The sequence below is a fragment of the Suricata suricatta genome, chromosome 1 (genome assembly GCF_006229205.1).
Source record: "Suricata suricatta isolate VVHF042 chromosome 1, meerkat_22Aug2017_6uvM2_HiC, whole genome shotgun sequence".
Taxonomy (NCBI): Eukaryota; Metazoa; Chordata; class Mammalia; order Carnivora; family Herpestidae; genus Suricata; species Suricata suricatta.
The window spans coordinates 118825467-118840690 of record NC_043700.1 but is presented as its reverse complement, the minus strand read 5'-3'; the positions used below and the strand labels follow the sequence as shown (position 1 = coordinate 118840690).

Here is a 15224-nt window from a genome sequence, read left to right as displayed (position 1 = left end):
CCTCAACAAGGATGCTCTGTGATGGTCAATGTCTCAAGGAGCGCAAGGCACTCCCTTGTGGCCATGTAGGGTTACCCCCTGCAAACAGGCATTTTCAAAGGACACTATGATTTGGTGCTAATGAAAAACATGGTATGTATCTTATTCATAGTACTCTATTAACAGTCAACAGGCTTTGTTTTAGTAAAAAAAAAAAAAGAAGAAAGAAGAGCTTGGTGGAAAGCTCATGGTAGGAAATAATTGACACTTGTTATTTCTCAAACATGTTTTTATTCATGGTGTATAGATATGGCCTTTAGATTATATCATGGAACAGGAAATATATATGTGGGGTGCACAGGCTCACAGGCACACACACACAGACACCCTCTCTTACATTTTTTTTTGCATATTATCAAGAACAATAATAAAACCGATGGTACTTTATTAAGTCTTATCACCTCTCTATATGATAAGTGCCAGATAAAATAAAGCGATGTTTCTGATTTCTTGAAAGAGAATGACAAAATTAAACCAAGCTGCCTGTGGCTTTGTCCAGTGGGGCATTCTAATTGACTCCCAAGTCATTAATCAGTTCCCAATCAATCTATTTTGCCAGCAGCAGGCAGTTAGGACTCCATTACCAACCATTCATCATGCCATACCCTAATTCACTGCACCATTAGCCATGGATTAGGCCTCCATTAGAATAACTAAGTACCAGTTGCTAAATGCAAAGAATTGCTGTTACTCACTTCAGCCACTGGGATCCCTTCAGGTGGTCTACACTGGAGCAAGACTTCCTGCTCCAAGGATACTTCCTTTCCGAGGGGCTCCTGCTCAAATGTCTTCCGTAGATCTGGAAAGCACAGGTAATAAAATACATGACAAAACTAATAATTAACATTTATTCGCTTATGGAAAATGCTATAAAAATGTTCCAGTTTAGTATGTTATGTGTCTTTGTATTTTTTTAACCTCATGTTGTTAGTACTATACTATAATCTGGGTTATTATATATTGTGTGGTGGAAAACATGAAATTCAGAGGCTATTAACTGTTTCTACTTTAATCTTTTGTTTTGTTTTCTTTTAATTGTTTTTTTTTTTTTTGAGAGACAGAGAGAGACAGCATGAGCAGTGGAAGGTCAGAGAGGAAACACAGAATCTGAAGACAGGTTCCAGGCTCTAAGCTAGTTGTCAGCACAGAGCCCGATGCGGGGCTTGAACCCACAAACCGTGAGATCATGACCTGAGCCAAAGCCAGACGCTTAACCAACTGAGCCACCCAGGTGCCCCTACTTTAATCTTTAATGGAATGCTTTGGACAACCTAATTTTAAAAATCAGTGACACCGATAAATTGCATTTCCTTAGTAATTTTTGATAATCAAATATGGTAATCACATTTTTTATCAAAAAGTCCCATTGTCATGATTCTAACACAACTCAGTCTATTATGTATATATTTTTCTCTTCATAATTGATACTATGGAAGTTGTAATAACTCTGAGATCTTTTCAACAATAACTCAATAGGAAGTTTTTGTTTCAGAGGGGAAAACAGAACACTGGAATCCTGAAATGAATATAGTTTCTTGAGGTGTCTCAAGCACAAGGCAAGGAAAAGAGTAACTATGGGTATGAATCTAGAAATCTCTCAATATGTAATTAGGTAGCCATCCTTCAATTAGAAGATTAGTCATGTCTACCTAAATATGTCAACTGCCTAATTACATATTTATATAGTTATAGTTGCTACAATATGTGGTAGACTTTTAAAAATTGTTATAGGTAGACATAAACATGTTAGAAATCAGTTTGTCATTTTAGGGTGCCTGGGTAGCTTAGTTGGTTAGTGTCTGACTCTTGGTTTTGGCTCAGGTCATGATCTCCTGGTTTGTGAAATCATTGAGCCCCGCATCAGGCTCTGTGCTGACAGCATGGAGCCTGCTTGGGATTCTCTCTTGCCCTGTCTCCCTCTGCCCTTCCCCCACATGCATGCAGGTGTGTGCCCTCTCAAAAATCAATAAACATTTAAAAAAAACACACTATAAATTAAAAAAAATCAGTTTACCATTTAAAACACCAAAGTTAAAAAAAAGATGAATCAGCCACAGAGCTTTGAAGAAACTTTTCAATAAACAAAACATCAACTAAACATTTTATTTCACACACATACAGTTCGAGCTCATTCCAATGAAAAGTTATTGGAATTTTATCTAGTTAATTTGCTTCTCTCCTTCCATGCCATGTCTTTGATATAGATTAAGAATCTAAAAGTACCATTTTAGCCTACTGAACTATAGGTAGAAACCCAGAGACTCTGGAGGTATATCCCTAATGTCTTTCAAGGAGCTATGAGAAAGCACCATCTGGAATCATGGACAGAGAAAAAAAATCCATTATTACATACTTGCCATTTGTTGAATTTCCTGGCATAAGACAATCTTCAAAAGCTTAGGAGTTGTAAGAAAATTATGGATATATGCAAATTGAGGTTAAGGCAAGAGACTCTCCAAAGAGGGACAAAGTTTCTGTAAGAAGGCCACTTCCGATTTGATGATCAAGAAATTGAGTATAATGCAAAAATAAACACTTAAAGTCCACAGAGTTATTAGAATTCAAAGTCATAGACATATGAAAGTCATGTCTTTATTTTACATGTAAGAAACATATTTATCAAATTACTGACAACCTTACGGCAAAGTAATCAGTGCTACATTAGAACCTTCTGGGCCTTGATTTGTATATATTTTGCTATTACAGACATCCCTTTCACACTTCTTTTGGTTAATCTGTGTCCTTCTGGCACAAACTTTAAAAACTTGTTACTCTTGTCTTTTTTATCTTTTTTTATTAACTCTTTCTTTTCTTACGTAGTAGTTTCTCCTTGTTTTGAACCTGCATTAAAACAAAAATTTTGGCAAAATGCCAAACACTAATGAAAATAATAACAGCAATGAACAACTTTTATAGGACAAAATGATTTTGACAAGATATATCTTGTTTATGAAAAAAATCATTCTGAAAAACTCCCATCTGATGTGGGGTAGGGTGAAGAAATAATGACTGGAATTAGTTTTCAAATTAAAGAACCTATTGACTCACTCTTGATTAAATTAATCAGCATATCACAAAATGAGGGCTAAGAAAAACAGTGAGGCACATATGTATCCAAATAGTGAAAACAAATTATTTTAATATTTAGTAGTATATTCTTTGGTAAACACTTGCTAAAGTGCTTAAGATGATAATGCATAAGATAAAGAGTCAAGACTAAAAAGGTAAGCTGAGATCTACTTTCTGCCATGCTAAGGAATGGCAAACCCTCAAAAGCTTTTAAGCAAAGGCGGGAGATCAGATATCATACTCCCCTCATTGTGACGGATGGATTGAGGTGGTAAAGAGACAGAAGATAGTTAGGAACCCATCTGAGTATATGAGGAGGAAAGATGGGGTCTTGAACTCAGCTAGTGATAGTGAGGAGGAGGAGGAAGCAGGAGGAGGAGGAGGAGGAATCAGATTCTAGAAATAAAAAAGATCATACACTTCAGAAGACCTAGGTATTTGGAGAGTGCCAGGAGGCAAGAATAATAGTACATTCTTAGCTATTGTAATTGTTAAAATGGTACCAGCAGTAGATGAAATAGTACAGAATTAGGAAAGTGAAGAGAAAGATAGCGATGTATTGGGTACAGGTTCAGTTTGGTGTATACAAGTATTCGAATGGAAAGTACAATAAATCCAGATCATGTTTTCTCAGACTCTGTACTACTGACATTTGGGACTGGATAATTCTCTGTTGTTGTCAGACTGCCTGTGTATAGCAAGATACTTAGCAGCATCCTTGGGTGTCACCTACTAAAAGCCAAGAACATCCCTTCCAGCTGTGGCAAAATAAATGCCCCAAGACAGACAGATGCTTAATGTCCCCAATAGGCAAAATCCACCCCAGGTTGAGACCCGCTGGCCTAGAACTTATAAAAAACCTCCTTGTAAGAGATTTGTGCTTTGTTGTCCAGGAGACGACTGAAGTATGGGAAATAGATGACATCACCAGGAGAAACACTGAGTATTTAAGACACAGAAGACCAACATTCAAGAGAAAAGGCTGCCAGCAAAAGGACATGGCATGAACAAAGAGGCAAGAGAGAAACCAAATAAACCTGTGTCAAAGGAACCAAAAGGAGAATAAAGTTTTAATGAGATGAAAAGCCTACAGCACAAATGCAGGGAAAGACTCAGAAGGTGAAGAAGCCACTGGTTTGGGACATTTATGTGCGAAGGGTGAATGAAAGCCAATCTGGGTTGAGGGGTGCTCAGGAACTGGTAATATGGCCATCATGAGAATCCACTGCTCTTTTGTAAAAATTGAATGGTGATAGAAGTCAGCAGCATCATTAAGAGGTGATGGGTTTGAATGGAGCATGCTCTAATTCTTAGGATATAGTGTTGTTTTGGGCATGATTTTCAAATTCCTGCCATATGAAGGCACTTCTTTCGAGGATTCTTGTTTCCTGAGAATGGTGACCACACATCAGAGGCACGCACTTTGAGAAGACAGGTTAACTGAGCCGTCATTGAATACCTTGTAATTATTTTGTTTTAATGGCTTGGCTTTAAACTCCATATAAATTTTATGTAATTTCTCAAGTGATCTCACATTTAACCCCCCGAAGAGGCAATACTTCTTCCTGCAAAATCCTTTTAATTTCTGCCATAAACCCTCTTTTCTAGCTCTCAGGTGGTGTGATGAACATAGAATATATGGTGGTTGTCCAGAAGTGCAGCTGCTCACTTCTGGATGCCTCCGCAAGAGGACGGGCGTAACATTGTAAGCATATCCTTTATCATTTGCAGAGATGTGATAGAAGGCAGGCTGGATGCCTTGCAGGCAGAGAGAACACAGGGGTGACGAATGAATAAGCATGAAAAGCGGACACTTGTCAGCCAGGAATTAGATGTAAAACAGAACAGTTCAGAATAATGTGGGTACTCCTGTTAGGAAAAGAGATGAATTTCTGCCCTTGGAAGACCTTTAGGATTCTACGTTTCTGTTTTCTTTCCATTCGGTCTAAGGCTGATACTAAAATAAGTATAAAATCCTTTCATTATAACCTATATTGCTTTTGCAAAGAACTTGGCCTACCTCCAATTTAGTCATTGATTCTGGCGATTAAAAGAAAAACCAGCTTTGTCATATGCATGCATTCTGAGAGATGTTTACTTAAGAGCATCAATATTGGCTTACTAAATCCATACAGCAAAATCCAATTAGCAGATGTAGAATCAGACTTGAAACTATATGGATTTCTATTTACCATTTACACAGTAATCAAAGAAAGTCTTTTAGAATACCTACATGCATGGGCACATACAACAACTTACTTTCTATTGTAGAATCTTGATGCTTTCAAGGAATTTTTTTTTGCACAATAATAATACTGTGGTTACAAATTATTCATGATGTAGAATATGCTAATTCATGGCATTCTACAAACATGAGCTCTGCTTTTTGGCAACGTGGTAAACAGGAAAGGAGGCTAACTGGGTGTTTAAAGACTGTGCCTTTCCCTTTCCTCATTTCTAAAATAAAAAGAAATGTCTGGATGCTTTGGAAAGTGTCTTTTGCTATGTAAAAGGGCCACAATGACTGACGAGGCTAACATTTTAAATACATGTTTGAGGGGAAAAAAGGTTTCCCTGTGTTGAATAAAATACTTCTTGGTTGTGATGGATCTTTAAGGAGCTATATCAATGATCAGGGTCTAAGAGAAACAATAGAAGAAATCGTTTTTAAATAATAAAAGAGTTGGTGAATCTTTGAAGAGAACAGCTTATAATTTTCCCTCAGAACAATTTTCATGGAATTTTTGGATACTTGGATCTATAGGTAGAAATAAGAGTTAGAAAACAGGGAAAATGAGAGGTTCCAGACAATTCAGTATTAAAAATATCAGAATGTTCTTTATACAAATTCAAGGAAGCTATCATAAAAGCCAACTAAAATTAAAACTTGGATGATTCTAAATGCATTGAGAATAACTTTGACAAAACTAATTTTCTGTCTCCAAGGAGAGATGGGGAGGGGAAATGCCCATCCAAAATAGCATGTGAGAAAGCCCTATCATGTCAATGTGCATATTTATGGAAGGGGCAGAAAATCACATCTCCATTCCTCGAGCAACTCTGCCTGACACTCCAAAAAGGGTGAGTAATGCCTCCGACTGAAAAGTCAAGGCTGTACTGACCATTTGTGAATATATGGCATCACATTACCATCCAAGCACCTGTAAGCCCCACTGATTTTGAAAGGAAACCAAAAGAAAATATCAGCTAAAGATGTCTCTATAGTGTCTGAGTTGGCAGGTTGCTGATACTGTTTTCTTTGAAAAAGATAATGAATATGTCCTACTCTAAGTTTTTAAAAATAGTTTATATTTCTTAAAAATATTTATTTTTTTAAGAAATATAAGTACAATAATACTTCATTATACAGGAAGATCTATTAGAGTAAAATATGTTTTAAAAGACAAAATCTTGGCAATGTGGCAGACTGACACTATGAAGTCAAGAATTCTCCATAATTTGGCTATTGTTGACAGCACAGGGTACGTGTGTCCCTATGAATCAGAACTCCTATATCCTTTGGATAAATTCCTAGTAGTGCTAGGTCATAGCATAGTTCTATTTTTAATTTTTTGAGGAACCTCCACACTGTTTCCAGAGTAGCTGCACCAGTTTGCATTCCCACCAACAGTGCAAGAGGGTACTCCTTTCTCCACATCCCCTCCAACATCTGTTGTTTGCTGAGTTGTTAATTTTAGCCGTTCTCACCGCTGTGAGGTGGTATCTTAGTGTGGTTTTGATTTGTATTTCCCTGATGATGAGAACTGTTAAATATCTTTTCATGTGTCTGTTGGCCATCTGGATGTCTTCTTTGGGAAATTTTTATTCATATTTTCTGCCCATTTCTTCACTGGAAGAAATTTGTTTTTCAAGTGTCGAGTTTGGTAAATACTTCATAAATTTTTGATACTAACCCTTTATCTGAAATCTCATTTGCAAATATCCTCTTCCATTCTGTTGGTTGCCTTTTAGTTTTGTTGACTGTATCCTTTGCTGTGCAGAAACTTTTTATATTGATGAGGTCCCAATAGTTAATTTTTGCTTTATTTCCCTTGCTTTCAGAGACATGTCAAGTAATAAGTTGCTGTGGCTGAGGTCAAAGAAGTTGTTGCCTGTTTTCTCCTGTACAATTTTGATGATTACCTGTCTCACATTTAGCTCTTACATTCATTTTGACTTTATATTTGTGTATGTATAAGAAAGTGGTCCAGGTTCATTCATTCTTCTGTATACTGCTGTCCAGTTCTTCCAGCACCATTTGCTAAAGAGATTGTCTTTTTTTCCATTAGATACTCTTTCCTGCTTTGTTAAAGATTAGTTGGCCATATATTTGCGGGTTCATATTTGGGTTCTCTATTCTATTCCATTGGTCTATGTGTCTGTTTTTGTGCCAGTACCATACTGTCTTGATGATGACAGCTTTGTAGTAGAGGCTAAAGTCTGGGATTGTGATGCCTCCCGTTTTGGTTTTCTTCTTCAATATAATTTTGGCGAAACGGGGTCTTTTGTGGTTCCATACAAATTTGAGGATAGTTTGTTCTAGCTCTGTGAAAAATGTTGGTGCTATTTTGATTGGGATAGTATTGAATGTATAGGTTGCTTTGGATGGTATTTACATTTTAACAATATTTGTTCTTCCAATCCATGAGCATGGAATGATTTTCCATTTCTTTGTGTCTTCAATATCTTTCATAAGCTTTCTATAGCTTTTAGCATACAGATCTTTCACTGCGTTGGTTAAGTTTATTCCTAGGTATTTTATGATTCTTGGTGCAATTATAAATGATATCTCTTGATATCTCTTTCTGTTTCTTCAATTATTGGTGTATAGAAATGCAACTGATTTCTGTGTAGTGATTTTATATCCTGTGACTTGGCTGAATTCATGCATCAAATTCTAGTGGTTTTTTTTGATGGAGTCTTTTGGGTTTTTGATGTAGAGTATCATGCCATCTGGGAAAAGTGCAAGTTTGACTTCTTCTTTGCCAATTTGAATGTCTTCGATTTCACTTTGTTGTCTGATTGCTGAGGCTAGGCCTTCAAACACTATGTTAAACTACAGTGGTGAGAGTGGGGATCCTGTCATATTCCTAATCTTAAGGGAAAGTTGTCAGTTTTTCCTCATTGAGGATAGTATTAGTTGTGGACCTTCCATATATGGCTTTTATGATGTTAAGGTATGTTCCTTCTATCCTGACTTTCTTGAGGATTTTTATTTAGAAAGGATGCTATATTTTGTCTAAAGCTTTTTCTGTATCTATTGATAGGACCATATGGTTTTACCTGTTCTTCCATTAATGTGATTAAATGTCCATCAATTGATAATGGATAAAGAAGATGTATACATACATATATAAACGTATATATGTATACACACACACACACACACACACACACACAATAGAATACTACTTGGCAATGAAAAGCAATGAAACCTTGACATTTGCACATTGTGGATGGAACTGGTGAGTGTTAAGCTAACTGAAATAAGTCGGTCAGAAAAAGATATCATATGTTTTAACTCACATGTGGAATTTGAGAAACTTAATAGAAGACCATAGGGAAAATAAGAAAAAATAAGTTACAAACAGAGGAGGAAAATCACAAGAGGCTCTTAAATACAGAGAATAAACTGAGGGTTGATGGAGGTGGGGATTTGGGGTGAATGGGGAAAATGGGAGATGGGTATTGAGGAGGGCACTTGTTAGGATGAGCACTGGGTGTTGTGCATAAGTGATGAATCATGAGAACCACTCCCGAAGCCAAGACTACACTGTATACATTGTATGTTAGCTAACTTGATGAAAAATTATTACTAAAAATATTTATTAAACCATATACCTATATTCTCTGCTTTTTTTTAAAACACCAGGCATTCCTAATTTCTATCAAGAAAGCTAATTATTGGTTTTCCAATAATACAGCATCCATTACCTTAAAAAAAATGAAGAAGAAAAGAATTCTCCAGTAGGTATACTTCAATAGTATTCTGGTGGAAATGGAAATCCTTAAATTCCACAGAACAATAAAATAATGAAATATTACATTATTACTGTTGGTTGTTTTTTTAATACTTAATAGAGTTTTGTGAACATTAAAAGATATCAAATCTGAAAAGGTTTTGGAAGATTATAAAGCACAGAACCCGTAATAAATTATAACAATTTCTATTATCAATACTCAGAGAGGTCTGGAATGAAAGATGATTACTCATATGAGTTAATTTTCAACATGTCCTTCTCTTGCATACTTTAGCCATATGGTCTATAAACTAGAGTATCTAATATTCCTTATTGTTCTTTTGAAATTTAAGGTTTATTGCTGTTTTTCAAACTCTGTGTCATGGCCCTTAGAAAGTTATGAAATCAATTTAGTGGATTAAAAAGCAACATTAAATATATGAGACTGAATGAACAGAAAATGCCAAGATGTATCATACATAGTATTGTGTGTGTGAATATATGTATGTGTGGATGTATGTGTATGTTATTATATATCATATATACACACAGAAACAAACAGACATATAGTGTGTGTATATCTATATGTAAGAAGACCATGATATAAATATATTTTTTATTGTAGGTCACTGTGAAAATCTGAAAGTTCTGGGAGGCAAGATAACATTGTAGCATAGAGAAAACTGGGTTCAGACCTGATTCTACCACTTAACTAGTTGTGTGACCTTGAGCACACTGCTTAACCTCTCTTTGCCTTAGTTTCTTCAGCTGAAAAATGGGCATAATAATTGCTATATTATAGGGTTATATAGGAAGACGTACCTATAAAATCTTAACATTGTTCCCGGGATATATGTGCCCAAAAGACAACACTCCCCCACCCCCACCGTTCCCCACTGTATTAGCAAATCTTTTATACTATATGGATATTAGGTACTATCATTACCAGTCAAAATAAACATAATCAAGTGAGACAAAACAATTATGCGTTGAGGGGCTAATTATTGAAGATGATATTTCACAAAGAGAAATCTAGGGACTGCCATGCTGTGCTTGAGAACAAAGCAGATCTCATATTCAGGTTGAGCCCTGGAAGTTTACACTTTTAAATGGCCCCAGAGATGTGTTTTATGCTTAGCACTTAAATTGGAGAACCACTTAATGATGGACTGTTGATTATTAACAGAATACTCATGATACGTATGGTGCTGGACTAGTTCTTGTTGGCAGTTGGAGAGAGGCTTGGGGAGGTTGTGGGAACCATGCAAACCTGCTTCTGCAGTGTGGTTCTTACCACCAGGTTCTTACTGGTCCCTCTGTTGGCATTTCCAGAGTGTTAGTAGTAAAAGAAAGCTTTGGTATAGGCTGACACCATCTAGCAAGGCTTTTGAAATTTCACATGTATTTAGGGACCATGCAGGGGGCAATAAATGATAGAAAGTTAGGCAGGGTAATTCTTTTCTTGAAACATGATGCCTACCCAGGCTATCTTTCATTTCTAAATTTTAATAGTGACAAGAATACAAAACCAATCCAATTTACTTTTTACTCTTGCCACTCAGCAATGAGCTGCATGTCACCATAAAGGAACACAGACTCAGGGGCCCACAAGCCCCATATTTCAATGCTAACAGAAGCTGGTAATATGAATCATTATGTGAATTTTTTCCCTAACCCTATAGGTTGTTAACTGCTTAAAACTTTACCAAGAATTCTTGCCTGGGCCAGTATTTTGAGGGCCAAACTAAAAAGTTGATACGCTATATTGGGCCTATGGACTGCTACTTTGAGACATTAGTCTAGCAAATTCAATAATGAGTGTTAATGTTTCTTGTGGCTTCTTCTTACCTCTGAGACAATCCTCTGGATTTCTCCCCATAGCTCTTCTCCCTTCTGACTCTCGGACACTTAACCAAGAAACAGATCTTGGTGGACAGCTATTTCTGTTACTAGCATTCCATGTATAATATGTTTTGAATTCACATTTTATAATTATTAATGTATGTTCCCTTGCCTACTTTCAGAAATAATGTTAGGTAATAAATGTTAGGATTTCAGAATATTAAATAAATGGAAACAATTCCATTTTAAATAAATGGAAATCATTAGCACATGAGTGAGGAGAACCAAAAGTTTTCTTGATGGCTGGAAAGACACTTTGTAATTATTTCTGTAATATTTGATGACTACAGAGGATAAATATGTTTCCACATTCTTTTCTGAACCAGTGTCTTCCTTGTTATGGTTGCTATGTAACAAAGCCTGGAAGCTCTTTCAGGTAAGAAGGAACGTGTCTGGAGCGGTTACGATTTCTTCTCAGCTCTTGTTCTTTCCAGTAGGAATAGCAAATGTTTGGCACCACTGCCTTTCCTTACAGCGTAAGTCATTATATTCTTTTCTGTGGAGTCTGGATTTAGCCTCACTCTGCCTCTCCTGCACAGAACCCTGGGAGGTTATAACTAAGCAGGAGTTAGCATTCAAGATATGTTCACTACACAAAACTTTCTGATAAGGGGTGTGTCTGCATAGTTATGGCCATCTTTCTATCAAATATTATATCACTGCTAAATTTCACTTTATTTTTTTATGTATTAAAGTTTAAAAAAAATTTTTTTTTTTGAGAAGGAGAGAGACAGAACACGAGCAGAGGATGGGCAGAGAGAGAGAGGGAGACACAGAATCTGAAACAAGATCCAGGCTCTGAGCTGTCAGCACAGAGCCTGACACAGGGCTTGAACTCACAAACTGCGAGATCATGACCTGAGCTAACGTCGGTTGCTTAACCGACTAAGTCACCCTGTTGTCCCAAGTTTCATTTAAAAAAAATAAAGTAATTAATCCCAGGCAATTGAATGCTATTTTTTTTATTTTAAAAATTCTTTAGGGTCAAATATATCTTGGTGCTTGGTGCTTAGTACATAGGAGATCCTTAAAAAATGCCGAATTAAAATCAGTTTCCAAAAATAATCTGGCAAACCCCTTAACTGAAGGTCTGGGAACATTTCTCTTATGGTAACTATACAAACTCTTTGAAATTACATAGTTCAACCCCCTTGCTTTACAGATAATGCATCTAAAACCTTCAGACGTTAACTTCCTTGTTCAAGTTCAGCAGCTATTTACAAGCAGCCTACTCCACCATGTGGGTCTGTTGAAGGAGGAGTACTATATAGTGGTTGTATTTTATTATTATAGGAATTACCACAAATTTACGGCTTAAAACCCCAAACATTTATTTTCCCACAGTCTGGAGGCCAGCAATGTGCAATCAGTTTCACCGGGCCACAGTGAAGGAGACAGTAACGCTCTACGACCTCCAAAAGTTTTCTGGGAGAATCCACAGCTCACCTCTTCCAGATTCTGTGGTCGCCAGCGTTCTTGGTTTGTAGCAGCATCACTCCAATCTCTGTTTCTGCAATCCCATGGCCGCTCCTCTGCTATCTGTGTCAGATGTCTGTCTATCTTTCTCTTTTAGGAACATCTGTGATGGAATTTAGGGCCCACCTGGATAATCCTCTCACTCTCAATATGGGTAAACACATCTGCAAAAAGTTCTTTTCCATGTAAGGTAAGGTTGACAGGTTCCAGGGCTTACAACCCTGATGCCTTTGGAACAATTACCCAGCCTACCACGGTGGTTATGAGTGTGCAGCTTGGATCTACCTGCCTGACTTTAATCCTGGTCCTGTGCGTACAGAGGCTCATGTGCTTTTGTTTCTTCATCTCTAAAATGAGAATAACTACAGTACTTATCTCACAGGGCTACTGTGAAGATCAAATAAAGTAATACACATAAAAACTCTTAAGAGGACAAGGCCATTACCTAAAAGCCCTCTATAAAGGTCCTCACTCAGATATCCATTCCATCCAGCCCCAGCTGTCAAAGTTTGACAGAGTTTCTGCTTATACTGATATTTTATTAAATAAATAAATTACTCTGTTTGTTTGTTTGTTTCTACCAAGAAACCATACTCCAAGTATCCGAATTAAGCTTCTTGCCTCCCAAATTGAGCGAGTCTTGACAAAGCAGCTTTCAATCTAGGGAAATTCTGTCCTTAGAAGAAGTTCATGTTGCAGTTACCTGCTATGCTTTCTGACCATCTTCTGTGCCTTCTGACACAGGTCTGTCTTTGCATCAAGCAAATGTAGCTGCTTTCCCATGATTCACATTTTTATACTTCCAAATTTTCAATGAGTTCTTTTACATGTTCAATGAACAAAGAGGTCCTGATGCTTTTTTTAACCTTTATATCTTAAAAAAATTTTTTTTTTAACATTTATTTATTTCTGAGAGACAGAGAGAGGCAGAGCATGAGTGGGGGAGAGGCAGAGAGAGAGAAAGAGACACAGAATCCGAAGCAGGCTCCAGGCTCTGAGCTGTCAACACAGAGCCTGACGCGGGGCTCAAACCACAAACCATGAGATCATGACCTGAGCCAAAGTTGGTTGCTTAACCGACTCAGCCATCCAGGAGCCCCTAACTTTTAAAAATTTTGTTTTAATGTACTTTCAAACAGCTCCTCTAGTGAATAAGATAATTCTATGGTCACATATAGTCATAATACTTGTGTGCTTAGAAGGAAAAGAAGTATCTTTCCTCCAATAATGATAAAAGGCACTAATTATGTTGTCTTGGTAGAGTACCACTTATGCTTAAATCACCAACTCTGGCTGTTAATGGGAAGTAAGTGCTGTGAACTGACCAGTACAGCATATTTTGAGAGAACAAGATTAGTCTTCTGAGGTTTGGACACTTATTAAAAGTAACAAATGTCAACTTTAAGGCCAGAGAGCCCTAAAATTTTTGCCATGGTTTTCTTTTTCAGGAATAGATTAATTTATCTTGGCTAGAATTAAAAAAAATCATTTTTTTATACTCAACAACTTTTACCATGATTTTTAAATGTTAGGGACACAATATCTACAAAATGTTGGATGAAGTTATATTTTCCACTTGCCTTTTCTTTTTAAATATTGTAGAAGATAAAACAAAACAAAGACCAACCAACCACAAAAATAAACTACATGAAGTTTCATCTATAATAAGCAGAAAAGTCAAGCATCGTCACAAGTCTGTCTCAAACTCAGATTTAGCATTTCCTAAATAAGTGACTTGGTCAAGTGACTTAAGGCTTCCCCACTTATTTGCAAAATGTGGATACTGACAGAACGTATTCACAGAACTATAAGGAGCTTATACCAGAGTTTTATTTTGTAACCTCTTTTTTAAAAGAGTAGTGTTTTTGACTATTCTTAGGAATTTACCATGAACGCTTTCATAATAGTTCAATGCAGGGATAGGGGTTGGAATGATCTTTGAAGAAATCAGCAATGTCTTCTGTTTTACCCAGGGATAGCTATCTCTGACTACACTGAGGTCATTTCGACAGAGAAACCCTAAGTGGACAAATTCCCTGCAGAAGGGAAACACAATTTCAGACATTCTCCTTTATTTCTTGGCTTTGGGGCATTTATAGAACAAACATATTGGTATTCAGTTTTGCTAAGGAGTTTTTTAAAAAATAAATATTTTAGAGCAAGAACTCCAAATGACATCCATTACAGAGAAGAGGAAGGAAAACACCCATAGAAGCCACTCTTATATTCACACTGCATCGTTAGTTTTAGAAAAAAATGATTATATGCCATCACAATATTTTTAAGGTATGTCTTAGGGATAAATAATAAGTAACATGCCAACTTTATGGATGGGGAACCTGACATATCAAAAAGTTAAGGCTCTTTTCTCAGAGTACAAAGAAATGAATGCAATGATTGCAGACAAGCTTTTCTTGCAAATAAGCAGTTTAGCCGTAAACTTCCCTTTTCATACAGCATAAAACATTCCTTAAATGGCACATTTTAGTTCAGTGGGTTACCAGCCCTGCCTATAACACATAGATAGCTGACTTCTCCCAAAATATGACTTATGAGACAGTTTTCTATCAACTGATTGTCTACCTCTCAGAATAAACATGAGCTGTAAATGTCTATGGATTTGTGGGGCCTCTACAAATCTTGGGAATTTCTGTCCAAATACAATAGGAAAATATGTTTGGAAAAACAGACTGATGCAATCAGGTATGTGTTATAGTTTTTAATCTTGAAATGGGAACTGCATGATGAACTATTTAATAAAACAGTTGAGATTTCTTT

At 36.6% G+C, this 15224-nt stretch overlaps 1 protein-coding gene across 3 annotated transcripts in view; it reads right to left on the bottom strand.

Moving 5' to 3' along the window:
• UNC5C (unc-5 netrin receptor C) overlaps nucleotides 1-15224 on the bottom strand; it is a 353514-nt gene that overhangs the window by 95510 nt on the left and 242780 nt on the right. For all 3 annotated transcript variants that reach the window (XM_029943063.1, XM_029943072.1, XM_029943081.1), the window contains exon 4: nucleotides 735-838. In XM_029943063.1, coding sequence (XP_029798923.1) covers nucleotides 735-838 — 104 coding nt within the window. The remainder of the gene's footprint in view (nucleotides 1-734; nucleotides 839-15224) is intronic.